We start from the raw sequence: 27,520 nt of genomic DNA, 5'->3' as shown, positions 1-27,520 counted from the left end.
AGTGTTAAGTATTGGGCTTCAAAACTCCCAGAATGTTGCACGTTTATGACAGAAATGACTACAAGTGACATTGGCGACTGGCAGCGGGGAGACTACAAAACAGCAAGGTAAATATACACACAAACACAATAAGTAGAACTGAGGGCATCATCAAACCGGGAAATAAAAAACAGACCGAAGAAACAGATGGATGAAGTCTAAAAGAGAACACACCCCAAAACAGTGGGACACATAATACACATGATCATGAATAATCATTGTGAAAACTGAAACGTACACCGATTGGTAAATAAAACCCCATAAATCACTGCAGCCAAAAGGTTCACTACCCGTGGTCTCATTGAAGAAAAAAAAAAGGAATACCGCTATCTGCTGGTCAAATGGCAGAATTACAGGCAATACCGTGGTGTGCGCTGGCGTGGTGTTTTTATTGTTGTCGTTTATTGTTTTTAGAGTAAACAAATATTGCCAATGTGTGTGGCCGCCGAAGATGTCACAAAACTTTTTAATTTGTAGCAGCTGCAATAACATAAATACAGGTATATATATATATATATATATATATATATATATATATATATATATATATATATATATATATATATATATATATATATATATATATATATATATATATATCATCACAGTTTTTACACTCACTGTTCAAATTTCACCAAGGTTACATTTTTAACCAAATTCAGACAGTCCTTATTGATGAAATTATTGTCGGATGCGTGTCTCGTTTTTTATTTAAAATATCATAAGACAAGAAAAGCTTATACTACTACTACTACCACTACTACTACTACTACTACTATTATTATTATTATTATTATCATTATTATTATTATTATTATTATTATTATTGAGACATGACATTGACCATCGAATTGATTTATGCTTAATCCGTTTTGTGCTGAACACTTTCACACTTTAATAACTCCAATAAACATGTATGCCTCCTGAGCTAATATAATATATAAAAATAACTGTTTAATAGCCTACTACATTATAAACAAAAATTCATATATGCAATGTAAAACAATGTTGACGCCGGCATTCTCTGACTGTCCTTGAACGCACCTCGGTGAGGGCGGATGTCTGTGTGGTTACTCCGCGAACGTTTGCGTTCTTCCCGGCCAGGTGCGCCTGCGTCGTGCTGCCACTATTTGGCCTCTGTTTGTGTGTACATTTTGAGCCTACTACCGCGGTCATGGCGACCGAAACTAAGCCCGAACCCGGGGAAAGCGAAGAGGAAGACGTATACGAAGTGGAGAGGATCATTGACATGCGGGATGAGGAGGTGAGGTTAGCCCAGTTCTGCCCCACAGCTAGCCTGGCTAATGTAGCCGCGGTGGTTTTGAGTAACGTCGGAGCCAGTTCATTCACTTACTGACATTCCTCGGACATCCTGTTCTTCAGTGTATTCACAGCGTGATGCTCAATAGAGGGTCGTCTGAACGAGGCAGCTGTAGAACTTGCACAGCGATACCAGCTTCCATCTCCCCTCTCAAAGGCCGAGAGCTTCGGCTATCTTAATTCGCCAATGTTCCAATCGTAGACGGTAACATAACGGTGTAATGTACTGTACTTAGCCGGCACTCTTCGCGGGTATAGTATCCGATTTACACTACCTGTAATAATTCTCATGTACAGCTTTGGAAATATGATAATGTGCAGCGATCTACGAGCGTTGGGTTGGTGTCAGGTTAGGAGTTAGTTAGCCCCATGATCTTCATTTATAAGCAACTATGTTTCTTATTGTCAAATGGCGAATAACCGTCAACAGCATGAAGGGTACATTGGCCATGTAATAACAGTGTCACTAGGGAGACCTACACGCTGTCTATTAATTCAAGCCAAATTGCGACATTCTGCGTGTTTAAAAACTCATGGCTGTCTTTGTTTGCACAGGGCGAGGTACTTTACAGAGTACGTTGGAAGAATTACTGCTCAGATGATGACACTTGGGAGCCAGAAGCCCATCTGGAAGACTGTCATGAGGTCCTGCTGGCATTCAAAAAGACCATGTCTGAGCTTAAAGCCAAGAAGGAAGAAGACAAACCAGCAGAAGCTGTGCCAGTGGTAAATATACATCAATATATATTTTGGGGATTGCACTTCATGAGTCATGAATCTTATTTTCTTGTGTGTGTTTTTTCTAAGACATGTTAATAGAATCTACATGTGTCACTCATCAGTCAGGGCTTTTACAGATTTCATGAGGAAAAAAAGTTTGTTTGATCAGACTGACAAATACAAATCAAGTAAATAATCTTGAAATGTAATAATAATTTGAGTATCATGAACAACATTATGTCATATATTGGAGGGAGACTAACAAGGAGTAGGCTTGCTCATAGCCCCGCAGCTCTGCAGCTTCGTGTTGGGGTTTACCCCGGTAAACGAGAAGGTCGCGTCCCTACGCCTACGGGTTGGGGACAGGTGTCTCACGGCGGTCGCGGCTTACGGGCCGAACAGCAGTGCAGACTACCCGACCTTCTTGGAGTCACTGGGAGGGGTACTTGACAGTGCCCCAACTGGGGACTCCATTGTTCTACTGGGAGACTTCAACGCCCACGTAGGCAATGACAGCAAAACTTGGAGGGGCGTGATTGGGAAGAACGGCCTACCTGATCTGAACCTGAGCGGTGTTCAACTACTGGATTTCTGTCCCACCCACAGTTTGTCCATAACGAACACTATGTGGTAAACATGGGGTGCTCCGGGAATATGGGGTCCGGGGCCCTCTGCTAGGGGCTGTCCGCTCCCTGTATGACCGGAGCTGGAGCATGTTTCGCATTGCCGGCAGTAAATCAGACTTGTTCCCGGTGCATGTTGGCCTCCGCCAGGGCTGCTGCTGTCACCGGTTCTGTTCATCACTTTTATGGACAGAATTTGGAGGGGGTCCAGTTCGGGAACCACAGAATTTCATCTCTGCTATTTGCGGTCGATGTTGTTCTGCTGGCCTCATCGGACCGGGACCTTCAGCATGAACTGGGGCGGTTTGCAGCCGAGTGTGAAGCGGCCGGGATGAGGATCAGCACCTCCAAGTCTGAGGCCATGGTTCTCGACCGGAATAAGGTGGTTTGCTCTCTCCGGGTCGGTGGAGAGTTCTTGCCCCAAGTGGTGGAGTTTCTCGGGGTCTTGTTCTCGAGTGAGGGAAAGGGGAGCGTGAGATTGATAGACGGGTTGGTGCAGCGGCAGCAGTGATGCGGTCGCTGTATCGGACCGTCGTGGTGAAGAGGGAGCTGAGTCACAAGACGAAGCTCTCGATTTACCGATCGATCTACGTTCCCACCCTCACCTATGGTCACTAGCTTTGGGTCATGACCGAAAGGATGAGATCGCGGATGCACACGGCTGAGATGAGTTTCCTCCGCAGGGTGGCTGGGCGCACCCTTAGAGATAGGGTGAGGAGTTCAGTCATCCGGGAGGAGCTCGGGGTGGAGCCGCTGCTCCTCCACATCGAGATGAACCAGCTGAAGTGGCTCGGGCATCTGATCCGGATGCCCCCTGGACGCCTCCCTGGGGAGGTGTTCCTGGCATGTCCTACCAGGAGGAGACCCCGGGGAAGACCCAGGACTTGCTGGAGAGATTATGTCTCCGGTCTGGCCTGGAAACACCTCAGGATCCCCCGGGAAGTTTGTGTGGACCAGGAAGTTTAGGCTTCCTTGCTCCGAATGCTGCCTCCGCGACCCACCCCAACATCTCTGGGTAGACAGATTTGTGAACAATGTTTGAGAGAAATGGTAATATTGTGTATCTGAAATGAATTTTACATCTTTTAAGTCTATCTCATAAAAAATGGGAGCAAAAACGAAAGTGTTGGGTTTTTATTTTTGTTGAGTGTATTTCATATTAGTTTCAAGTTAGTAGGAAATGTTTAACACCAGGAAAAGATTATCTGGTCAGATTGACATTGCTGTTAATTGACTTACTTCCTGTTTGAACGATCTGCTCGTCCACTGTCACACAACTGAGTGTGACAGTGGACGCTTCTAGTGGAAACTAGGGATCTGATAATACAGCAATACTTGAGTCAAATATAACTGTTTGTGTGGTCATTCTGTCTAGAAACCAGCAGTGAAGATCGAAGCATTTGATGCAGACTCTGAGAGCGACAGTGACAAAGATCGGCCAACAGAAGCACCGGTGAAAAAAACGAAAAAGAAAAAGCATAAGGAGCAAGAAATAGCCCAACTTCCTAAGGAAAAGGAGAAGAAAAAGAAGAAGGACAAGGTAAAGGAAGACATAAAGCCTCTCCCTGCACCAGAGACAGATGACGATGAGCTAAAACCTCTTACTCCACCGTCGCCCCCAAAAGAGAAGCCAAGAGTATTATCCAAAAAACATGTCATTGACTCTGAGGAAGAAGATGATGTGACTGTTCCCCCTAAAAGGCATAAGAAAGAGAAGGAGAAAGATAGTGGGAAGCCCAAAAAGGAAAAGAAAGTGGAGAGAAAGAAAAAGAAAGAAAAGAAGGAAAGGAAGCCAGAAAGTTCAGAAGAGGAGGTCACTGCTCCGCTAGAGGAGGATTTGAGTGACACTCCTTCGGAATCACCAGTGGATGAAACCCCTTCAGTAGAGGCAGTCACAAAGTCAGCTGATAAGTCGCCCTATGACGACAAGTCTAAGCTTAAAAGGGGAAAGTGGGAGGTTAAGCTGCATGGCCTGAAAGATCTCACACAGGAGAAAAAGGTAAAGCGAGCGGACAGCCAGCAAAAGGAGTCAAGTCTACTCAAACTTAAGAGCCTGACTTCGAAAGCAAAAGAAGCAACCCCACACTCATCTGACTCCAGTGATAGCACCACACTTTTTAAAAAAAACAAGAGCAAAGCTGCCGAGAGCTCGCCAGCCTCATCTAAAGCGCCCACATCGTCGACGTCGTCTTCTCCATCATCCACGGGAGTGACACCGTCCAGCAACAAGGCCAAAGAGGAGGCAGTGGCTAAAGAGGATGCATCAGCTGCGAAAGATAAAGGCAGCTCCCCCAACCTGTTTGAGAAGTTCCTGTTGAATTGTGAGGCCAAAGACAGAGCCCCCCGCAGGCCACCAGTGCACCAGCCCATCGCAGAGAAGAGCAGCAGCAGCAGCAGCAGCAGCAGCAGCAAGCCAACTAAGGTGAGACATCTGCCTTATTTGATGTTCTTGTCCTAAATTAAACATTTGATGACCACTGTTCACAGCGACTTTTTGAACCGTTCTCCCTTTGTATGAGATGCTGTGGATCAGAATCAGAATTACTGAAGTTTATTGCTTGAATGTCATTTCAATTGATGTTAATTGAAGTTCTAGTCTTGCACAGCAACATTGTCTGTATATTTTATTTTGGCTCCTCCTGTTTGTGTGAGTGGAAGGGAATGTCAATTAAGCTGTGTAATATTTGCCTAAGATATTTTAACTGGCTTGACCTCAGGTAATTGGAAAGACTGAGAAGGTTCAGAAACCAACCAAAGAATCTCCGGTTCACAAGCCAGAGCCTGAGAAGACAAAACATGAAGGTAAGAAGAAGATTTTAAATGCACTGTCAAATGAAATCTCACAAGTGATGCAGTGAACAGGACTTTGGGCTACAATAAAATCAATCTGGGTTTGTTTGGGTTTTTCTTCCAACAGTTACACCAAAAGCGAGCCAAAGTCATGGCTTCTCATTAGACAGTGATGACATGGAAACACAGGAATCTACATCGAAGATGAGACCTGGAGAGGATTTTGCGGAGCGCAAGGAGGAACCTCGACGACTCAGTTCAGAGAGGAGAATGCCAGCGGATGAAAAGAAGAAGCGGCGGGAAGGACCTTTCATGGCTAGTGAAGACAATCAAGACATTCATGACCCCCTTGAGAGTATTGATAAATCAGGTGTGGTTCTTTCTTTTTTTGTATTTATTTCTTTTTATTCATCTTTTTTTACATCTAGATCATTTGTTAATGTTCCCCACAGATAAAGGCCCATCTACACTCAATCTTGGAATGGATCTCAACCTCGACTGGATGTCCCTTGATGATTTCCAGAAACATCTAAATGGAGAGGATGAGCTCCTCTCAGGTCCACCATTATCGCCGAGTAAGTGGTGTTCGTATCATGTCGAAGTCAAGACAGCAACCGACCTGGATAGTACGTTGATAAGATAGTACATTGATAAGATCATCATCTTGATAGTATGAAGTAACTTCTCAACGTTTTACAACGGCTTTTCTAGTCATTGTCCAAAAGTGACTTGTGAGTTCCATATGTTTTGCCTCATTGCCCAGACCTTTGTACTCCTGAAACTGTCTGTATTCCCTACCTGATTTAAAGTCACTTGTGTCAACTGTACAATGGTAGAGAAGGAAGGCATGAGGTTGGTTATACTGCAGCATTTGTGGTAATGAAATTCCGCTCTTAGCATGAAAACGCATTTTACACGTGACCTTCACGTTGCAGCATTCGAGGTTAAGCTGACATTTACTGATTTGTTGAGAGAATCGTAAGAAACAGTTCTTAACTTGAGGTGGAGATCTCTTCCCCACTTGGATCTACTCATGTGCTTGTATCAAAACTGGCCCTGATTTCTGTTTCTGCAGACTGTATTGTAAGCCAGTCCCACTGCAACACACAAACTAGTTGCACTTTCTTTTTATCCAACAAATGGCTGTGAAGCCTACTTTTATTATTTGGAAGATGCCTATTTGTCCCAAGACAGATGTTCAGCACTCCTCTGTCTTTAATCCCTGTATTTATATGCTGATGGTCTTATCATGTCAGATATTACTAACCAGAGTCACTTGACTGGACTGTTTTTTTAATCCAAGTTTCCTTTTAATCTAATTCTCTTGTGTTTTGATCAGGTGAGTTGCGTGATGCGGTGAAAAGTGGAGACTACATGGCTGTAAAGCTGGCCCTGAATTCGAGGACAGAATATAACCTTGATCAAGAGGTATTTTTTCCCCTTTTTACATTTTCACTCTGATGTACATGATAATTCCTATTTATAAAGGTCATACTTTAATTAATTATTGATTATTAAATAAGGCACATTTTACCAAATGCACCTTGGTCGCCCCTGGAGTTGTGTATGTTTTTGTTTGTGTATGAGTTGGCATATGAAATTTCACTGCGCAATATAATGTGTTTACTTATTTTATACATTTAGTAATTCTTCTGTGGTCAGCTAAGATGCCATCATTGTCAGGTTTTGTGTCACAAATTCAATTTCATCTATGGCGGGTGTTTTGTGCAGGTTTGTGTTCGCCTGAAAAAAAATTAACATTGCTAAAAAATGTTCAGTGTTTTAATTCATTTCAATGGAGATGGTCACAATTTGCTCTTGAATGAATGTGCATACATGAGTTTCCTCTTGATACCATGTATTCTTCCCTCAGCTCAAAAACATATATTGGGGACATAATTGTCTGCAGATGTGAATGGTTGTTCATCTTGAAAGTACTGTGCAACCTGTCCAGGGTGTCACCCACCTCTTGCTGTGTCTTGGTTAGGATTAGAAAAGGATTATTATGAATGACTGAAAAGCATTAATATGAAGTTGAAGACTGTTTTTGTGTCGGTCCATGCCCTTGACATTCATTTGAAGTACGATTGACCTGCAAGAACCTCACAAAGGCATCTCGTAGCTTTGTGCAGACCTGTTCAGATGAAAATTGGATTTTCAAAATGTACCATTATCCCGTCTTTTGAGGATCCACATTTTAACATTTTCCAGAAAGAAAAAAGGTAAGCCTTTGGATTTAATTTTTTTTTTTTGCAACTTTTTATCTTGCTTTATTTAGTGTCTTTATACCCATAAATTAATAGACATTTAATTTTATGCATGTGCTCACTTCATTTTTGAACTCAAATATGTGTATATGCATGCAATCCATTGTATTTTCATTTATAAAATTAGAAAGCTCCTGTTTGTGTTTTTCTTTTCAGGTAACGGTGATTGAAGGAGTCACTGAATATGACGTATTTTGAAAAGATGAACCAATTTAACCAGGTACACACACGGAAAATATGTCATAATCATAACATAATTCAATTGAATGTCACTTCCATTTTAGTGTATTTTTTTATTTTGTGTTCCACCATCACAAATGTTACCGTGTTGGCCAGAAGCTAACCAAACCTTGCATCAATAGATGTGTTTGTTTGGTACTTGTATGTTTTTTCCCTGCAAAAGTAGTGCAATTTTCTCATATTTATTTCAGACTAGTTTCATCCAACATCCCATCACTTATTCGTAGTAGACATTGTCAAGAAACTGTTGGACCAATAAAGCAATTAATTGTTTTTAAATGGGTCACGTGCTTTTTATATGATGGTTTTGTTTTTTTTTCAACTGGCTTGGCTTTGTCGAGAGTGTATCTTTTTGAGAGGTGCCTGTTGATAGATGGGGATTTTTCCAAGGTGCTTAAGTAAAATGTGCAGGTGAATTAATTTAAGAAGGCCCCCCACTTTGCTCATCACATTTGATCAGATAAGCCCATAGTGGCAACCGCCTCCTCACACTCCAACTCTTACTACTGATATGAATTATTCCTTGTTTCGGATATGGCATTTAGTCTTACATATACTTGTTCTTTTACAGGTGTGTACATTTGGAGGGAGTTGCTTGGTCCCATCTAACCTTGATAAGGCTGCAGCTAATGCCTCTGGTTCTGAGAATGAAAAAGATATCGGCAAACTGAAGAACATATCGGTTCCTGCAATTGAACCAACTCAGGAAAATGCCTGCAGAGCTGCAACCGATTCACATGCTTCCGAAATTCCAGATTTTAATAATTTTGAAAAGCAAGATGGACTGACGCAACCACAAGAAGGAGGAAGTGCTTGTTTTTCAAATAACCCTAATTCAAGCAGCGAAGGAATGCAAAAGCCAAGTGAAGCTTTACCAGCAATGGATGCTTGCAAGCCTGACCAAAGCCCATCGTCAGAGGGAAGCGACTCAAATAAAGTTGCAGGAGATGTGATTCAAACTCAATTAGATGGCACGTCTAAGGCCGCCGCTGAAGGTCTTGCTAAACCAGAGCACAAAAAGAGAATGACTGAAAGGAGGGAGCCTGTAAGATCAAGTGAAAGAACTTGTAAAAAAGTACTACCTAGTGCAGAGATCCTAATGGAAGAATGGCTGGAAGAAAAACCAACCCACGCTAAGCACTTTTGTATTTATTGCAGATTGGCAGTCTCCCACATTTCAAAACATTTAGAAAAGAAGCATGCAGAAGAAACTGATGTTGCACACGCAATACACTTCCCCAAAGGTTCCAAGGTCAGACAGACGCTGCTTGACCAAATCTGTAAAAAAGGAGATTATGAATATGGTCACTTTCTCAAGAAGGGACGTTGGGACACGGTGTCCTCCAGACAATCATATGTAGGAGCGTCTAATCGTGACTTTCTTCCGTGCCAGCATTGCTTTACATTTCATCGAAATGCTGACTTGTGGAGTCACGAGCAATCATGCAAGTCCAGGACAGAAGCTGTGCCTCCGTCAGACAAAGCTTCCGGCTCTGGATCCAGTTCCTTGTCAGAGTTCCTAACTGACAGCTGTAGAGAAATTATCCATGTAATGCACCAAGATGAACTGTGTCAGCATATCAAAAATGACCCTCTTATTTGTAAATTTGGCAGTGCACAGTCAGTTAAGTGTGATCATAACAAGTCCCAGTTTCCCCATATCGCCCAAACGATGAGAGATTTGGCTCGATTCATGCTTGCTGTTAATCATGTTGACCAAAGTGTGCAGTATTTGCATGAGATCTGCTTGCAGTCTAAATTTGATTTGGCTGTTGAAGGAGCCAAAAGGGCCTGTGCATTTGCTCCTTCTGATGCACTTAAAACACCCCCCTTCATCACAACACTGGGCCACTCATTAAAAAGAGCTGCAGAAATAGCGTTTGGAGAAAGTCGAATGACAGAAGACAGTGAAACAGAGAATGAAGTAAAAGGGTTCATTCAGCTCCTTGATACTAAATGGGATGAATGTTTTGCTCCAAGTGTGGGGGCGTCTCCATCAACTGACGAAGTGGAGAAGTTCAATGAGGATGAGTCAACTGTAACTGAGGACTTGATGAAACTCCACAGATTTATCAGTGCTGAAGAGAACGGAGCGAGACTTGAGCTCAGGGAAAGACCAAGCACATCGATATGGAAGAGATTGAGCGAAGCCACTCTTGCAGATGTCTGCCTCTTCAACAGAGGACGTGTGGGAAATATTGGCCGAATGCTCCTGCATACTTACGCTCACAAGAGGAATACAGGAACATGTCTGCTGACCGCAGATCAAATTCGGAAAAATACTAAACTGGAGCTTGAGCTCTGTGGGGGTTTTACCCGTTTGGAATTGGAAGGTCAGTATGGACGAAACGTGACGGTGCTGCTGACCGAAAAGATGGTGTTCTTAATTGATTTGCTCATAAATTATCGAGAGGATGCAAGTGTGTCCAAAAGCAACACCTATCTATTTGCACGAACTGAAGGGCCTTCCTTTATCAGAGGATTGGATTGTATCAGAAAGACTGCCGTGGAGTCTGGTGTGAAAAACCCTGAAGCACTTTTGTCTCCGTCTTTAAGGGAGCAAATCGCCTGCTGCTGGCAGCTATTGAGTCTCCGTGAGTCTGAATTAGATCAGATAGGCAAACTGCTTGGAAGAAGTGGTGAAGACTTCTTTAGGCTGACCGATAATCCATCACAGGTGGAGCAAGTGAGCAAAGAGCTGCTTCAAATGGACCGCACTCTACCACAATTTTCTGGCACTTTGAAAGATGGTGAGTCATTTCTTTTTGTTTATTAAGTTGCATGTTCAAACAATGATTGCACAGTTGTTGAAGTATTTTAGCTGATGTCTGAGTCTATGTATTGGCAGTTTTTGTTACTTATTGTGACTGAAATTTTACTCTGAGGTTCAAAAAGACAAGAGACATAGTCTTTAGATATGGAACAATTACGTTTGATTTTATTAAAAACTCTTTCGTCCCCAGGTACTGTGCTTAAGACACCTGTTAAGAGAAGACCCTGGAGCGAAAGGGAACAGGCAGCAGTGAAGCGATACTTGTGTGATTTTATCACCAAGATGAAGGTTCCTGGAAAGAAGGAGTGTAATGCCTGTATTGCAGGAGAACCAGATCTTGTTGGAAGAACCTGGACAGACGTAAAAAACTTTGTTCACAACACACTTCAGACGATGCGCAGAAGGAATAAGCAGGGCAAAAGTGAGGAAAGCGTCCGTAATTTGCGTACCAATGTCAAAGATGATCAAGTACAGACCAAATGGAGTATGGAAAATAAAAATGTTGGCACTGAAGAAGCCCTTCAGGATAATCCTTACATGCCAATAGGCTCGTCCTCGCAGTACTCGCAGGAGATGTCTTTGGGTTTCACAGCAATGTGCTCAACCAATATGGGCATGATCCAGTCTCACCCACCTCTGACTGCCTCTTTTACACCCTTAAATGTGACTGATACGCAAGTTGTTCCCACGTACTCCCCACTCAACACCACAAATGCAGTTATGTCACTACCTTGTTCATTGGAAAGCAATAATCTGCCAATGACTGCATCCCATACCCTGAACGCCACAAACATACACCCTCCGCCGAGTACTGAGAACTCTGTGTTTTCCAGTTACAACCCCTCAAACATTCCTAACACCACAATGGTTCCGGCATATGAGCCTTTGAGTTCCCAGACCTCTACTTTTTCTTCCCGGCCCAATCATCATTCTGTCGTTCATTGCTCATTGACGCCTCTTCACCCTCCGAGAACAGACACTGTTCCTTCAACACAGCACAGTACATCAGCAGCACAGGTAGTCCCAATTGTACCTGGATCAAGTGGCTCGGATATATTGCCACCGACCCCAGAAAATTCATGTGCGTTCACCCCCCAAAAGGTTGCTCCGGTTTTGAAGCCTCAGAAGAGACACAAACGATTGTGGAGCATGGACGAACAGGTAGCCGTGAGGCGGCAGTTTGGAGACTTCTGCAAATTGGCCAAAATTCCTGGCAAAAAAGAGTGTGATGCCTGTTTAGCAGCTGAACCTGCTTTGAGTAGCAGAACCTGGAGGGAAGTCAAATATTTTGTCCATAATTCAATTCAGTCAATGAGGAGAAGAGGTGTTGCTGTCGCCTCGATTCAAGTGGAGAGTCAAAGTCCACAAACAGTTTGTCCCACTATAGTGGCGACAGATTGCGACGGGCCTGTTTACCTGTCCCTTTGAATGGCATATTTAACAACCCTAAAGTACCCTTCCAGAACACTTTCTGATACAATTGACAGTTCTAGTGAGTTTGTGAAAGGCATGCTGTCCAAAGTGCTGTAGCTAAATCTTGGTTTTATCTATTTGGAATTTGTATTTTCCAATTTTGATTGCTAAAAATACATTGAATCTTAACGTCACTTGGTGTATTTTATTTTATTCATTTCTTAAATCAGTTAACTGTCTCACATTGTGACATTGGACCTTTATTTTTGTCATTTTTATCAGTTTCGGAGGCAAGGAGTTTCGATTAATCCTGGCTTAAACTGGCTTAGAGTTTTTCTGTCTGGCCTTGTCACTTAACAGACAGTCTGTTGTCCTTCTTGTCACTGTGCAGTACATGCACCTGTTACACTTTGCTTCCACACAAAAAAGTACTGCGTTGTTTTTGAAAAATGTGTGGCCTTAGTAGTATTGCATGACAAACTTGTACTTGTAGGTGCGTCTGTGCCTCACCTTTGTTTCAGAATCAAACAGAGGTGTTTACTGGTCCTGATGTCACTGTGACTGTGGGTTAATGGCTGTTTTATTTAATCCAGATTAGCATCCTGCCCTCAGTTCACTGCAGATGTTATGACCGAAATGGTGTGGTTGTACTCATAACAGCAAATAATTTCCTATTCTCCTGTTTGATAGATGTTTCAATAGATGCCTGGACCAAGTGTGTCTTTCTGTAATGTACTTTGTTCTTGTGCTCAACAGCCTTGAGTGTCTGCTGCAGTTGTTGCAGACATCTGTATTTGTTTTTTTCTGTTCAATAGTTGATGGTGAGTTGAATCATATTTTTATATACATGCACAGCACCGTTGTGTAAATATGTGACTAGACTTATTCAGATATTGACTGAAGCATTGCCATGTCCGTGAAGTGGATGTTTGTCCGAGCTGACCCAGTCAGGGACGCCTTAATTCAGTCGCATAGATCTAGTTTCAACGGCAGGTGGCTCTAATAAATAGTAAAAAAGGTCAGTGCAATGCTTATAACTATTACACCTTGTTTGATGTGGCAAACTTAGTATTAAGATGATTGTGTCAGTCTGTAACTGAAACACTGTTATAATTCAGTCGAATTTCATTTATGTTGTAATGGAACTGCTGCTACGTATTCAGTTTGGATGCTTTCTGACTTTATCGCCTAAACTGCCTGCATAAAGGATCTTCACAACTTTCTACAACTGTATCAACCTAATAACCTGGTCTTGTACAATAAAAAAAAAATCCACTGTTGTGTGTTGTGAAGACTTAAAGGTCTGTTATTCCACTGTTGTGTTTAATGTGTTTGAAGAAGCTTCACATGTAATGCCTGTAAATGCTTTCAGTCATAGTCTATGCAGCAAGTTTGGCTGTTGCTTTCATGTTTTTCCAGTGAAACTGGTTAAATCAAATGTGACCTGCTTAGTGATTTGGTGAAATGCACTTTGTTCATAAACATCTCCTTGTATCTTTATCTCAGGATGTCAGTGGAATGTCACTGACCATGTTAGCAGCTGCTGGGGGGCAGGACGACATCCTCAGGTTGCTCATCAGGAAGGGCGTGAGGGTCAACGGACGCCAGAAGAACGGCACTACAGCACTAATGCACGCAGCAGAAAAGGTGTGAGAGACTTTATGACCTATTCTGGCCTGAAGCTTGCAAATCCTTCTTCTAACTGTGGTGTTCATTGATGTCTCAACAGAATTTTTTGACAACAGTGGCCATCCTGCTAGAGGCTGGGTCATATGTAAATGCTCAAACTCTGAGTGGGGAGACGGCACTGATGAAGGTACCGCAGGCGCGAATCGAGCATATTACTGTAAAATATTAGTGATGTGTAGATGAGGTACCATGAGAGCGTTGATGAAATGGTGACCTAATTTTCAGCGGCCACTAGAAGGCGCTCTTGGTTTGCAAATGGTGAGAAGTTTACTTGTTCAAGTCCAAACCTTTTACAGCAGACAGTGCCATCTGGTGGCCTTTGAAAATAAAGCCAGTGTGTCATGAAATCCCATCAACCCATCACTACTTGTGACCCAAGCCTATATCGACAATAGGGATTTAAATAATGGAGGGCAGAAATGTGTGCTTTTGCTGATTCTTTGAATCCATCTTTAGGATTAGTAAGTAAATCTGAGCCAGGGATACTCGTGGAAGGACACAGGCTAGCCAGCTGAATGCATCCTTCAGCGCAAGCTGTTGTGGCATATGGAGTCACCTCTACACTGTATTTTTAAGTGACACACCAATCCGTCTTCTACACCAGGCTTGTAAAAGGGGGAATGCTGATATAGTGCGACTTTTGTTGGACTATGGAGCAGACTGCAACATCCAGTCCAAACACAAGAACACGGCCATATCCTTCGCCAAGCTCAGCAACAATCTGACAGTGCGCCATCTGATCGAGGAGCGTATTAACATGTGAGTGCACGTGACCAGGAGGCTATTTCCACAATGTTTCTATTGAGGCTTCATTCACTTTATCATCCCCTGGTTGCTTTCCTGTGGTTCTCTGCAGCCTGTCCAGCGTGGCCGAAGACACCATCCGAGCCTACTTTGAGTCTCGCCTGGGCATCTTTGAGCCAGTCTTCCCTCTTGCCTGCCACAGGCTTTGTGAAGGGCCCGACTTCTCAATGGAGTTTGGCTTTAAAGCACAACCACAACAAGAAGGTGAAGCTCTAACCTGGGAGTACACACTGTCTATGTACCAAACCATGGGTTGCTGGTGAACGCAACATTCACGCTCAGTGGCTTAGTGGTGGAATTATTTATTGACAGCATCCAGTGGCTGTATTGACATATTTGCTGACCTGGACACAAATGTGTCGATCTTCATTCTACCGTTTTATTTGGTATGACTATTTGTGTCTGAGTCGCTGCCATAAATTACCAAATTGTCATTTCTTACATGGTCTAGGAATGAAACTCTCCTCTGGTTGTTATGTTCATGAGGACCATGATTCATTTGATGCAGTGTGGGAGATAGAGGGATGAACTGGTGACATCATCGACCCAAACAAGGCCCTGTTCTGTCATGACTTCCAGAGACAAAGCCTGTCTATAAATATTAGGGCTGGGTGATATGGACAAAAAAAATTATCACGATAAATGTTGTCATTTCAGCGACAACAATATTTATCATCATATATACCTGTTCATTATATTCCATGTGTTGGACACTACACTTTCTTGAAACTCTTTTATGATGAAACCTATTAGTGGAGTTTGTCTCCAACATCATTATTTGTTTATGTTTTAATAGAATAGTTAACTAAGTGTCGAGGTGAGAAATTCAATGTTTCATGTCTCTGGTAGAAGCCGCTGGTGTCTGACAGACTGCTCTGCCAGCTTTATTTATGGGTTAAATTGAGCCGTCTGTCTGCTGCATCTCATGTCTCTAAACAGTTGACTTTAACTATGGACCAGTCTGGGCACATTTCCTAGATGTTATTGAAGAAATATTAGAAATAATGTGAATAAATGAACATTTAGTCATATTCTATTCTCGAAATCAAAACTGTCAGTCCAATTCTCTCTCTTAAAATGGTTCTTTTTCATTGCGTTATTGAAGATTTCACTAGTATTTCGACAGTTGTAGAATTTGTTGATGGTCCCCAACTGATGCCGGGTCGTAGCATTAGCGCTGCCTGTGAGAGCGTGTTCGCGATCGGTGAACCCTAATGGGGATGTAGGAGATGCCGCTGCCGCCAATCCCGGAACGGAGGTCCGTCCAATATCCAACTATTTTCACAACGGTGTTTTGCCATGGGACCAGTGCAGTGGGAGGAGTGCATGTCTTGATATGAACCAAGGCAGACGTCCACCAAACTCTCCACAACTGTCACACGCTGGTATTGGCTGTCAAGCGCCACAGAGCCTCCTGAGAAAAGAGTCCATGCTGTCCACGCTTTATAATTTCTTTATCTGGTAGGAATGAAAATGTATGAACCATGATGTTTCCGTATTTCAATTTGTTCTTCTGTGCTTTCTGTCTTCATTTTTCAGGCTCCGGCATCATCCTTTTTATCTTCCATGCCAACTTCCTCAATGACATCACGGCTCGGCTCTGTGGACCCTGCAGCGTGCATGCTGTGGTACTCAATGACAAATTCCAGCTACCCATCTTCCTGGTATGTTCATCCCAAAGCTTCATACCATTGTCCCGCATTCTGCAGAGACTGTTGACTTAGTAATGATATGGGCACATTTAAAGCAGCCACATTGTGAGTTTTGACTTAAGTTATGAATCACAAAATATCTAATGATATAGTGGTGAAGTTCACGGTCCCATCATAAAGGACAATGATGAGTCTTGATGTGTGTGATCTTTGTTCATCTGTTTGTTGAGCATCTCCGTCAGATAAATATTTGCAATTTATGCTATTCACTGTGGCAGCCACCTGGTGACATCATAGTATACAAATTATCCCAGCGCATTCATTTCCATCCCTCGCTATGGGTCACACTGAAGATCCACCTCTGTATGCCTTTATTTGTGACTATTTTCATGCTACAATCTTTTGAACTAGTGATTGGACAGCCTGCAATGGACATCTGAACCATCAGAATCATGTGCCATCTTGTCTTAATCTGAAGGATCTGTAGGACTTCTTTGAAAAATCACAATGTTGTCTTGCTCTGAGGAAAAAAAAACATGAATATATACAGTATTTCAACTTGTGATGTTCATGCTTTTGTGTTTACAGGACAGCCACTTCATCTATTCATTCAGCCCAGTTATTGGCATCAACAAACTTTTCATTCGCTTCGCAGATGCACCAACAGCTAAGGTGACACCAACACATGTACTACATTGCAATTCTTTCATTATCAATAAGGGAAATCACTTGTCCCCAAATAACCAATGACATCTCTCCTCAGGTCAAGCTCCTGATCTGCGCCTACAGAGTTCAGCTTCAGTGACAGCCCCCTCTACTGGTGTGAAAAAGGACATGCACTGTTTTTTGACTCGAACTCATCTGTACCTCGAACATGTAAAATCATATGCGCATTTATATTTTGTCTCCCTCAACGGCGTGTACAGTTTTTGTGAATTTCAGGAGAGGAATTTACATTTTCTTACTGGTAAGTTTTCATCCTCAGAAGCCAGAAGTCCATTTTCAGCTTCTGGAGCTAAAACACTTTTTTACCTCTGATGAACACATCTGTCTTTGTAAAGAAAATAATGTGGCTGTGAATATCTTGCTAAGATGTATAAAGCCTTCCTCTCCTGTGATCCAGTGGCTGAAAGATTTTGTATTTCCTGCTGACGTGGGCTTATGACTGCTGCCTTAATATTTGTATTGAGACAACTGTACTAAGAGCTAATATTTTTCAAACAGATGATTGAACAAAACTGGTCAGTTGCTTGCGTTTCCCAAATAAAATATGTACATATGTTTTCAGCCAGTCTCCATGTTTGTTTTAGTTCACCTAAAATCGGCTCATCTCGTCCTGGTGCGCAGGCAAACCTGTCCAACTGTGATGGAACAATCCCAAGAAGTCCCTGACTAGTAACCTGAAGACAAAGTTTAGGCTTGAAATCCTTACATGCGTTCATTGTTTTTCCTTTTTCCTTTCCAACACCGAAGAGGGTGAAAACTGTCTTCTTCAGAGCACGCCACGTGTCACTTACCACAAATGTTGGAGGCATTAAATCCCTCTTTGGAGAAAGCATGAATTGAAGATCATGGTGCCAGAAGTCACTGAGATGCAATGAGCAAATAAAATGCAAACTATCCTTCAAAAAGACCAGTCTGGGCTGCACTGTATCTTTCTTTCTCCACAATTGCAGACCGCAACTCGTCACTATACCGTGTGATAACCTGTAAATTGCTGCATCAGGTAACCATCCTTTGTCGACGGCGTCACCTATGTCAAGGTTGCAGTGCATGCACTGACCCCTCCCACCTGGATGTGTGTCCTTGGGGATGTCAACAGCCAGCACCTATTAATTAAATGACCGGAGAATGTTGCTATCAGAGGCCAACAAATACGATGAGTAGTAGATAGTTCTTCTTGCCTCCTCCGGCTGCATCATAGTTGATTATTCTTCAGTCATAACCACCAGAAATGGGAAGTTCACTGTGTGATTAAACATAAGATTTTCCACTGGCCCCAGTGTTGTGAAACGTGAAACTGAACCCCTCGACTCTATTGATGCCATTATGCCAAAATCTTTTAGATCGTTCATAGCTCAGCGCCTACATGAAAACTCAGTCAGAAGTTTGCTATTATCGCAGCTGGTTTGTCCAGTTCGCCTGTCCAGATCAATGAGGTCTCAGCACTGCCGGGAGGACAATAAACCCATCAACCAATCTTGAAAAAATAAAAATTTTCATTTTAGCTTAATGACCATCATTTTTGTGTCAAGCTAATCGGATGCGAATTTACAGTTGGTGTGTTGCTCGTATAAATTCTACATTTGAAAATCGTATTAAAATGATTGCATCTTCAAAGCAGTGTTTAAGTATGATACACTATAAGAGTTTGAACGCCTGAATATTAATATAACAAGTATCTATTTTCGAAGTCTGCATTCAGGTCTGAGCAGCAAAGGCGCCTCGCTGGTGTTTTTACATTTTTATTCCAGGATCCACATGTAAACGTCCTTCCTGAATTGGTCCAACCTGGATGTTGTTGGACCGTACTTGTTACGTCACCGTCTTGTGACGTACATCCGGTGGCACTTGAACACACCTCAGGGAAGGACACCGTTTTGGATTTGTTTTTTATAGCTCTGGAATGTAATATATATATCTGTTTATTGGCTTCACATCAATGATATACATAGTTTTCCAGTGGTTATTTCCGCACATTATAAATTATTTCAGTGGACTTTCTGCATTATTCTGATCCAAAACCATCAAGGTGAAGCCTGGCATATGATCTGCGGTTAAAACTGACATTACTATGACACCGCCTGAGTGCGATTATTGAGGAGCGGGTGACGTTGCACAGACCCATGTGAACTCCCTGAACCCGCTTCAGAGCTCTTCCTAGACCCCTATGCGAATCCAGCCTTACAATATTCTTCATCCCCAACTCTTTCACCGTCGTTGACCCTCAGATGGGAAACACGCTCATGGTCGTGTTCGCACACAGGCGCGCGCGCACAAGGTTACACGGCCACTTAATAGGCCAAATTAATTGCCAGCCATGCAACGACTGATTGCTGACGCTGCGCATGCGCGAAAAAGAGTAGAGAATGAAAAGATGCATCACTCGGTTCTATCGTTGTAGCGCACGTTGTGACAATGAATACAAATCTTAGAATTGAATTGCAGTGTGTTACGCCACGACTATAATGGAATGAAGAGTAACTGGGGGATATTAAAGGATACTTTGCTTTTGTTGGATGACTGAAAATATTTTTCCTTTCTTTTAGGTCTGTCTCTGCCATTATGAAGCAACAAGCATTTCCCTGATAAGGTATGAATTTATGAACGTGAGTAGCAAGAGCAGAGACTCACCAAAAAGGAAGCGTCTCCTGTTTATAACCCAAAAAACATTAACGACAAGGTCCATGACACGGTTTTGTGGTAATCTTGTCTGTAATCTGTATGTGATGTATGAAGACTATGTTGAAGAAACAGTGTTCCATACAATACTTGTTTACGTGACTTATCTTTAATTCACAATCATGATTCACTGAAGAACAGACTTTTCTACCTCAGCAAAATAAATGAATGTGTCTTCAGCAACATTTTATTATATACAGAGCACAGCAGCAGCTTTTAAAGCTCATATTGAAGTTGACTTGGTACTGAAAATGAATGTGCTATGTTTATGGAGGAAACAAGTAATAATAATTATAATTATAATTATAATCCCGCATATCCCAGCTATAGAAATGACGGCATTATATCAAAACGCAGGGATCTTAACCCAATCCAGGGCGCACACTGGCAATTTTTCAAGATGGCCGATTTGCTCATTACTCTTGTAGTCATTGTGGGATGTTTTCAGTTGTATATCACTAAATCACAGCTTAAATGAACCCATTTCGTAGTTCTTTAAAAGTGTATGCAGAACAGGATTCAATGTGTGTTTTACATCTATTTGGTTGAGGAAACCCCGTAACGGTTATTTAGCAAAACGCAATCGCCCGAGAGTAAGGACTCCTCTCAATTGGCGATCTTTGTACGGAAAGTGGAAAGTTCTACCTTTTGCGCATGCGCATCCCGGGATTAATGTCAAGGCACAAAAGTGGCGCTTCGCCGTTTCCAGCTCAGCTTCGGTAAGAAATCCCAACTCATATTTGTCTATCCCGATCCTCAGCCGGCAGTGGGCTGAACTTGGGGAACTTGTGAGGGACCCCGCTGCTCCCCGGGGTGGCATTTGGGGAACCACGCTTGTGATCAAAGAAGCAAGTGTGGGGCCAATAAATAGTTAATAGCGAGTGATCTGAGGGCTGCTGCGTGTGTGCTGCCGCCGCTACTCTCAGTATTGTTCGATTAGTTCCCTAATGGCGGACGGCAGGCAGTGCTGTTTTCCGCTGGGGGAAGGTGAGGTGTGTGTCTGGCTCTTGTGGATGTGTGGGCCCGTTGAAAGCGTTTTTCGTGTGGAAAACCCGTGCGATAAACGATACGCGTGTTGCTTTGCGCCCTGTTGTTTACCAGCGCATGACACAATTGAACACAGTTCATGTGATATGTAACGAGAGGGCGCCCCTTGTGGCTAGTTACTATATTTGCCACTGATTGCGCCAGGGTGTAATCGGTGCAGGGTAACTTTCCAATTAAAGCTCGGGCTTCATGGGTGTCGAGGCGTGTGGATTTTCTTGCGCTGTGACCCGGCACAGTGCAGTGTCCGGTATTTTCTGGGAAACGCTCTTAATGGACCGGCGAAATGGGGCGACTCGGCACCAGCCTGCGGGGGCAGCGCTTCTGACTGTTACTATGGATCCTCGGCTGCGTTTGGTGCTATTTTTGTCTTCCCGATGCGAGGAAGTTGTGCGCATTTTGTTTGAAAGTCAACAATGGCGCAGTGTGTGCTCGCCACCGGAGCTGCCGCTAATCCATTGGCTGTTTGCGCCAGGAAGAGCAGGGGTGGGAACGGAACACGCTGAACCACGTTTCTTGTGGATCCAAACTTGGTGGCTAATGCCCCCCCTCCTCGTTTACTCCGGTTATTGGTGGAAGTTACGCAGCTCAGGTAGTGTTTGTCTCCTTATTGTCCCTGATTGAAGTTTAAGACCTGCCAAGTTTGTTGCCCAGATTGTGGGGTTTTCGTTTGCGGAGGTCAGCTACACGAAGCCTGGGCTTGTGGCCGCAGCTACAGGGATTTGAAATGTGTCCTTCTACAGTGCTGCTTGACTGGCGTTGCACAGGGAACTCGGGCATCGGCGCTTTAGCAGACAGGGTAACCAGACAGAGGGTGATCTGATGCCTGCGCGTTACGCACGACTTCCCACAAATATTATGTAATGTGGAAGTCGTTTAATATGCCATTAGCATGCAGCCTATTGCGCATTTTGCGCAAAGAGCTGGGTGTCTTGTGAGCTGCGGCGGACATCATGTGTCTGCTGAGAGGAGGCAATATTCTGGTCCATGTAGGCAGCCTCAGCCCACCAGCCTGTCCACCTGGTGGTGGATTCTGGATGCAAGGTGACGTGGGATTTGTTATGGACCAGGATTCCCTACTCAACCTGCCGCTCAATTCTGCATTGCAGTCTGGCGAACACTCTGGTGTTTCCCGTGCTCAGCTCTTCTGTTTCCCGCTTGCTATGCACATGATATTCAAATTTTTGAACATTTTTAGCCAAGGTTGTGTTGATTCATATTGGCGCCCTTTAAAGTTCCTCTATAAGAGTCACTTTCGAATCATCCTTAGCTTATTGTGGTACGTCACTCATTCACTCTTGATGGTGCAGTCTGGGTTGTCCACATTGATGTGGATCAGGTTCCCAGTTTGAGCTTATCTATATTGGGCAACTGATGACTGTAAAACTCTGTTTAGTATGAGCATATCCACAAGAGGACATCACTGAATCCATTGTGGTGTGAAGAACTGTGTATGCAACGAGCTGGTACTCATCCTTGCCTCTGCACTCAGACATGGCTCGTGTTTCTTCTGCAGAAACAGTATTATAACCTGCTGGATACTCTTTGCATTAGGGATGTCCCGATCCGATGCTCGGGGGTTGCAGATCCAAATCTGAATCGAGGCGTCCCTTGTCTGAATGCAATGTTAACCAAGTCAACAGTCAGCGACATACGCATCACGTCCTCAAACCCTGGCAGCTGTGGTAGCATTGTAGCTTTGGGGGGACTCAGCTGTTTTCCAAGTGTGACAAAACCCTACTCTGAATTGTCTGGATCAGCTACTTATTCTATAAGATAACTCGGGTACTCATATTCCCTATAAGCAGATATGCACAAATTTATGAATGTTGTTTGTAATTTGAAGATGTCTTGTGTTGTCTACTGTTTCAGGCTTTAATGATGCCCTCAAACGTATTTTCCATCAAAATAAACTTGTGTCTTGTCCATCATGTTTTGTGAGCTCACGTTGGAGGTAGACCAAGTACACGTGACTCCGCCCCTTAAGGGAAACTGATAAGGAAGACCAAGAATGATTAATAATGTGCTCTGTTGTCTGTCCAATTAAAAAAAAAACACACACAAAAAAACACAAGGTCACCATCTAAACACTATACACTATGGGATCGCTGAAATAATCTTCCAAGCACCTGTGGTGACAGAATGTGTATTTACCTAAATTTTGAAGGTTTTCTTATTCATCCTTCATTTCTGCTGCTGCTGGATTGTGTTGTGCCCCCTGAATTTATTGCACATGTATCACAAATCTAAGAACATGGTGGCTTGGCAGAAGTATGCGCTCTCCCTGTGCCTTTCAAGTTTTTTTCCATCTTTTGAAGTTGGACTGATACACAGTTGAGATGGATACAATTTAGTCTGCATTTAAAATGGAATATATTAGAAATCTGGAATAATTTCCATTTATATTAATTTTGCCATCTCTGTATGAGAGCTGTACCTGCATACCAAAATGGATGGAATGGTTGCACTATATAGGCAGTGCCACTGTAGAGTCATAGTGCTCTGCAGTATCCTGTGGAAGCTCTTTGTATCACTGGCATTTGCATGTTCAGAATACATGTCATATTGATCAGATGGTAGTGCAGATGTTTGTGCCCTGCATATGTAATGTGATACCTCTTTGAAATAATGCCTTTGTCCTCATGCTGGGGATGCGTTGATAGGTTGACCTGGGATTGGGACCAGGCTTTTAGCTAGCATTTTGAAACAGGGTGTCCAAAGCCACGACCCAGCCCATATCCCCGGCCCCAGCCTAGTCCCCTCAGATACGCTATGTGAACGACTCATTTTCCAACTTGCTATGTAAAAAGATCAAGCTCTAAACATGTATTTGTGCAAAAAGAACTTTTTACAAAAACAAACATCTGAGTCAAATAAGCGTTAATGGAGATGAACTCCGCAGCTGTTGCCACAGTAACAGTTTCAGATGCAGGGGTCTCCTGGGTAGCTCTTTTATTCAGCTGACCCTGATGAATTAAAAAAACTAAATTCATAATGATTATTTCCCTTACTACAAGCTAAATGTCTACAGTTTTGTTCTACTTCTTTTATATATATTTATGCAAGATAAGCATACAGTTGTACCAGCTGTGTATCTGTTTTCTAAACTTTCACACAGTTAAACATTCATTCATTCAAACAAAATGTATATGGAAGCTTGCCGCTTGATTAAATTGTCCATCACAGCGCGCTTCCATGACACGTGTGTGGAGATAAACAAATATGGCGTCCCGTGATGGCCAAGCTACGACTCCAAATTTCGATCATGTTTGGCGAAATTACCAGGCGGAATCACCCTTGTCATGGAAAATAGAATGATCTGACATTTAGGCCGTCCTACTGCAGATACAGGAGCGTGTCCATTTTTGTCGTCGAATCTTGGTACAAAGTGAAACATTGATAGTGTGCGATATCCGTTGGGTCTGTGAGCAATTGCTAATCTTTCCCACCATCCCTGAGATATAGAGAGAATGGTCAACAGAAAGACAAAACACACCTTTTAGCTGGGTTCCTGGAGGAAAACATCTTGAACAAGACCAACCATCTGCCAGAGCATTAAACCAAAACTATGGTTTGCAAAGCCCACCAAAAATGGTAGAATTGATGCATTAGAATTGCTAGTTCTGGTTTGCATTTGAGACATTGAGGCCTTGGTTACACAGAGATGGCAGTGCTATCAACCGCCATATTGGGTACACAACACACTTACACGGCCAGAGAAAAGAAAAGAGAAGGGTTCCCAATTGGTGGTGTCAGCAGTGTAAAGGCCATGCTTTCACACGCGATCCTTGTGAGATGTGAGAACTATGCTGCAGCGGAGCTGCCAGAGTGCCACTTCTGTGGTGACGGTGCCTTGCAGCAGGTGCCGCTATACCTTCAGTAGCGGTCGCAGCAGTTTTCGGTGGAAGCCAAGGTGTAGATGGCTTGATAAATTAAACTGTGGTGGGTCGCCATGGTGTCGCCAATTGTTTGGGGAGACACTCCAGTCAGATTACCATCCTGCCGTTTCAAGTGGTGATCGTTTTCGGGTCAGATCCATAAGCCCAAATATCCTCAATTTCTGTTTGGTATGTTTCATTTTATGATGGATCGCACAGCTAACATGGTGTGATGATTTTAAGTGTCAGCATTAAGCTGTTTACATCCATACAACATTTTGACTGACCTGAGTAGAAGGTATTGACCGAGTATTGGATGGAAAAAAAGTGTTTTATTTTTGTGTAAGATTAATCATTGGGTTGTCATGTGGATCTCGTGACGAATAGAAAAAAGTTTCAAATGAAACCACAGTTTACTACATCATCATCTGGTGATGATCACGCACTTGTCTCACTGGGGTCGATCATCGACGCCGCCATGTAAACGCAGTTTTATGAGGTGCCAATTTTCCCTCATTCACTTGTTTCAGTAGATTGTCCACCATGAAGATTGCTCTCACCCTCAGATGCTAAGTCGAGGTGTTTCTGAAGTACCCCAGTTAAATTGTGTGCCGTCCTCAGATTTTCCAACCCTCCTGTTGGCGTCCTTCAAAGCATTTGTGTCCATCTGTATTTGATTTAACAGGTCATTAGACACGTCTGTAATAGGAGTCCCTGTGCATGTATGGACAGAGTCGAAAATCCTGGTTTCTCCTGCTGTTGTCGCGGGCAGCATGCTGCTTCAAGCTGAGGTGATGTCGGAAAGTCATGTCATATAGATTTGATCCCACTGATATGGGCTTTCTCCCAATGATCTAATAGGTTTACTTTGTTGCAGCTCTAACACAGGGTTGTTGGGTATTGTTAAACCACTTGCTAAAAACATACACGGGGAATGTGCACGATGTGTGGACAGGAAGTTGCAGGGCCCCCCCCCCAAATGATGTCACATGACCTGTGATGCAAGGGCAACATGGTCTAATTACTTCAAGACCTGAGAAGCTTTCTTGCCATGGTCCCATGCCCTGTCCATATGTTGACTCTGACTCATACTTGACCCCTGACTCAGGAAGTAATCCAGGATTCCTGATAAAGCTCATGCGAGGATGAATAATTAACGGAAAAATGCAAATAAATAACTAACCAAAAAAAGTTCATAATGGGTAAAAAGCTAAACAATTCTATGTTTTTGTATGTTTTTTGCAATGAAATGGATTGAATTTTTTTTCTTGTATAATATTCTGAAAATGCATTCAATGTTTTTAGTCTTTGTGCTTAGAATCCTTAGAAAATTGCAGGTAATGGAAAGAACATCTCATGCTTAAATTAAAACAATGCTGAGGCTTTATTCAGAATATGTTTCCATGATTGCAGTTCTCTGAACAGCTACTTTGTTGGAGATTTTTTTGGAGAAAAACCCGAGGCAATACACCTCACCAGCTTCCAGGGGTGTTTGGTTTTGGATGCTTGTTTTTTATTTCACAACTAAATCACACACTAAAGTCACTTTTTTATTAATTACACAGCAAATATCAACAATACTGAACAACACTTTAGAGAAAACATTGCAGCTTTCAAAGCAACATAAATAAAAAAAAATACACCGGAAGTTAATGTATAATTACTTTTATTCTCTTTTCAATGAACAATTTGCAGATCGAACCCACAGTGTAAACTTGACTCATCACCTGTTAAATACCGGAATGTTGCCTGATAACCTGACTATGACTATTTTCATCGTCTACATTTCTAGGGAATGAGTATCTGGGGTCCAGGTGCGCTTTTCGCAACATAACATGGCTGCTCATCCAAAACTTTAAGCTCCATTAGCATTGGTTTCGTCTGACGCTTATTTGAGGCCAAGTGTCTCGTGAAATTTGGGTGTTGAAGGCTTTTGGTGTGTTTTATCCCTGTGCTTGACTCCCATGTTGCGAATTGCAATTTGGTCATCTATTGCTTCAGTAGCTAGTCGTCTCTGCAGCATGATAACCAGTAGTTTTCCAGAGAAACGCCTATCGCTGTTTTGTTTCGTCCCGGGATGTGCATTGGCCGATATCAACATGATCAGTGAATGCCGATCACAGAAACCGATCACGAGTGACAGGCGGCACTCTCATGAATCCTGACTCCCGACATGTCTGTTCTGGAGGTTTTTTCAATCTGTCATATAAAGTTTGCATCCCGCAGCACACGCAACGTCATAATTTTCCGCGGGGAAGCACGTTAAAAGCTTTAAACACCACAAATTCAATACGCCATTTAAAGCACCATCACTTGATGGAGCATTTTCAGGGCTCATGGCATGTCCCTCAGCAGCAGGCTGTTCGTGCAGCTAACGCTTAGCAACACCTGCCAGTCAGAGCACGACATTCATATAATTCTCTGTCTGTCTCTCTGAGTTAAAATGAATTAGTAGTTCATTTTTTCCACATCGTGTACACAGAAGGTTTCATCATTTCGATTACGAATTGATAGTCAATCCATGTGATCGGTATCATTGATCTGTACTCTCGGATCATCCCAAGTTTTGTCATTTATACATTGTGATGTAAACTCCAAAAGAGTAATAACGTTATCATCACTCACAGCTATCATACCATTAGCATGTGTGCTGTGTACTGTGACCTTCTGCTGTTGTTAGCAACTCAGTTTTCAATTGTTTTGGGATTGTACTTCATATACCTGTACTTCATCACATTGAGGATGATGTGGAAGTAGTGGCAAATCAGCAGGGTTGGAGATGCACGGTAACTTGGGCTTTGAGTATCGACCCATTGGATACCAGCGTTTAAGTACTAGCCTTCTCTTCATGCTGTGGGATAACACT

At 42.8% G+C, this 27,520-nt stretch overlaps 2 protein-coding genes across 11 annotated transcripts in view; both read left to right on the top strand.

Annotated features, from left to right (window-relative positions):
* Positions 1-1,108: 1,108 nt before the first annotated feature.
* On the top strand, positions 1,109-17,617 carry mphosph8 (M-phase phosphoprotein 8). Of its 7 annotated transcripts, none has more exons than XM_053877442.1 (14): positions 1,109-1,303; positions 1,915-2,085; positions 4,078-5,124; positions 5,420-5,504; positions 5,620-5,862; positions 5,945-6,067; positions 6,832-6,920; positions 13,692-13,832; positions 13,915-14,001; positions 14,479-14,633; positions 14,731-14,882; positions 16,218-16,342; positions 16,919-17,002; positions 17,094-17,617. In XM_053877442.1, exons 1-14 carry the CDS (start codon positions 1,214-1,216, stop codon positions 17,133-17,135), a joined length of 2,634 nt encoding a protein of 877 aa, XP_053733417.1. In that variant the 5' UTR covers positions 1,109-1,213; the 3' UTR covers positions 17,136-17,617. The 7 variants fall into 7 exon arrangements, with proteins under 7 accessions (XP_053733417.1, XP_053733413.1, XP_053733418.1 ...); XM_053877438.1 differs by lacking the exons at positions 14,479-14,633; positions 14,731-14,882 and adding exons at positions 8,571-10,749; positions 10,963-11,193; XM_053877443.1 differs by lacking the exons at positions 14,479-14,633; positions 14,731-14,882.
* A 2,752-nt stretch (positions 17,618-20,369) lies between these two features.
* The window catches only part of zmym2 (zinc finger, MYM-type 2), a 29,804-nt gene continuing 22,653 nt past the window's right edge, over positions 20,370-27,520 (top strand). For 3 of the 4 annotated variants that reach the window (XR_008415973.1, XM_053877698.1, XM_053877696.1), the window contains exon 1: positions 20,370-20,451. The gene's annotated coding sequence lies outside the window, so the exon portion shown is untranslated. Of the gene's footprint in view, positions 20,452-21,220; positions 21,369-27,520 lie in introns of those variants that run through there. The other variant, XM_053877697.1, reaches the window with a different exon arrangement.

This window comes from Synchiropus splendidus, chromosome 10, assembly GCF_027744825.2.
Source record: "Synchiropus splendidus isolate RoL2022-P1 chromosome 10, RoL_Sspl_1.0, whole genome shotgun sequence".
NCBI lineage: Eukaryota > Metazoa > Chordata > Actinopteri > Syngnathiformes > Callionymidae > Synchiropus > Synchiropus splendidus.
This window is presented reverse-complemented; position numbering and strand designations above follow the sequence as displayed.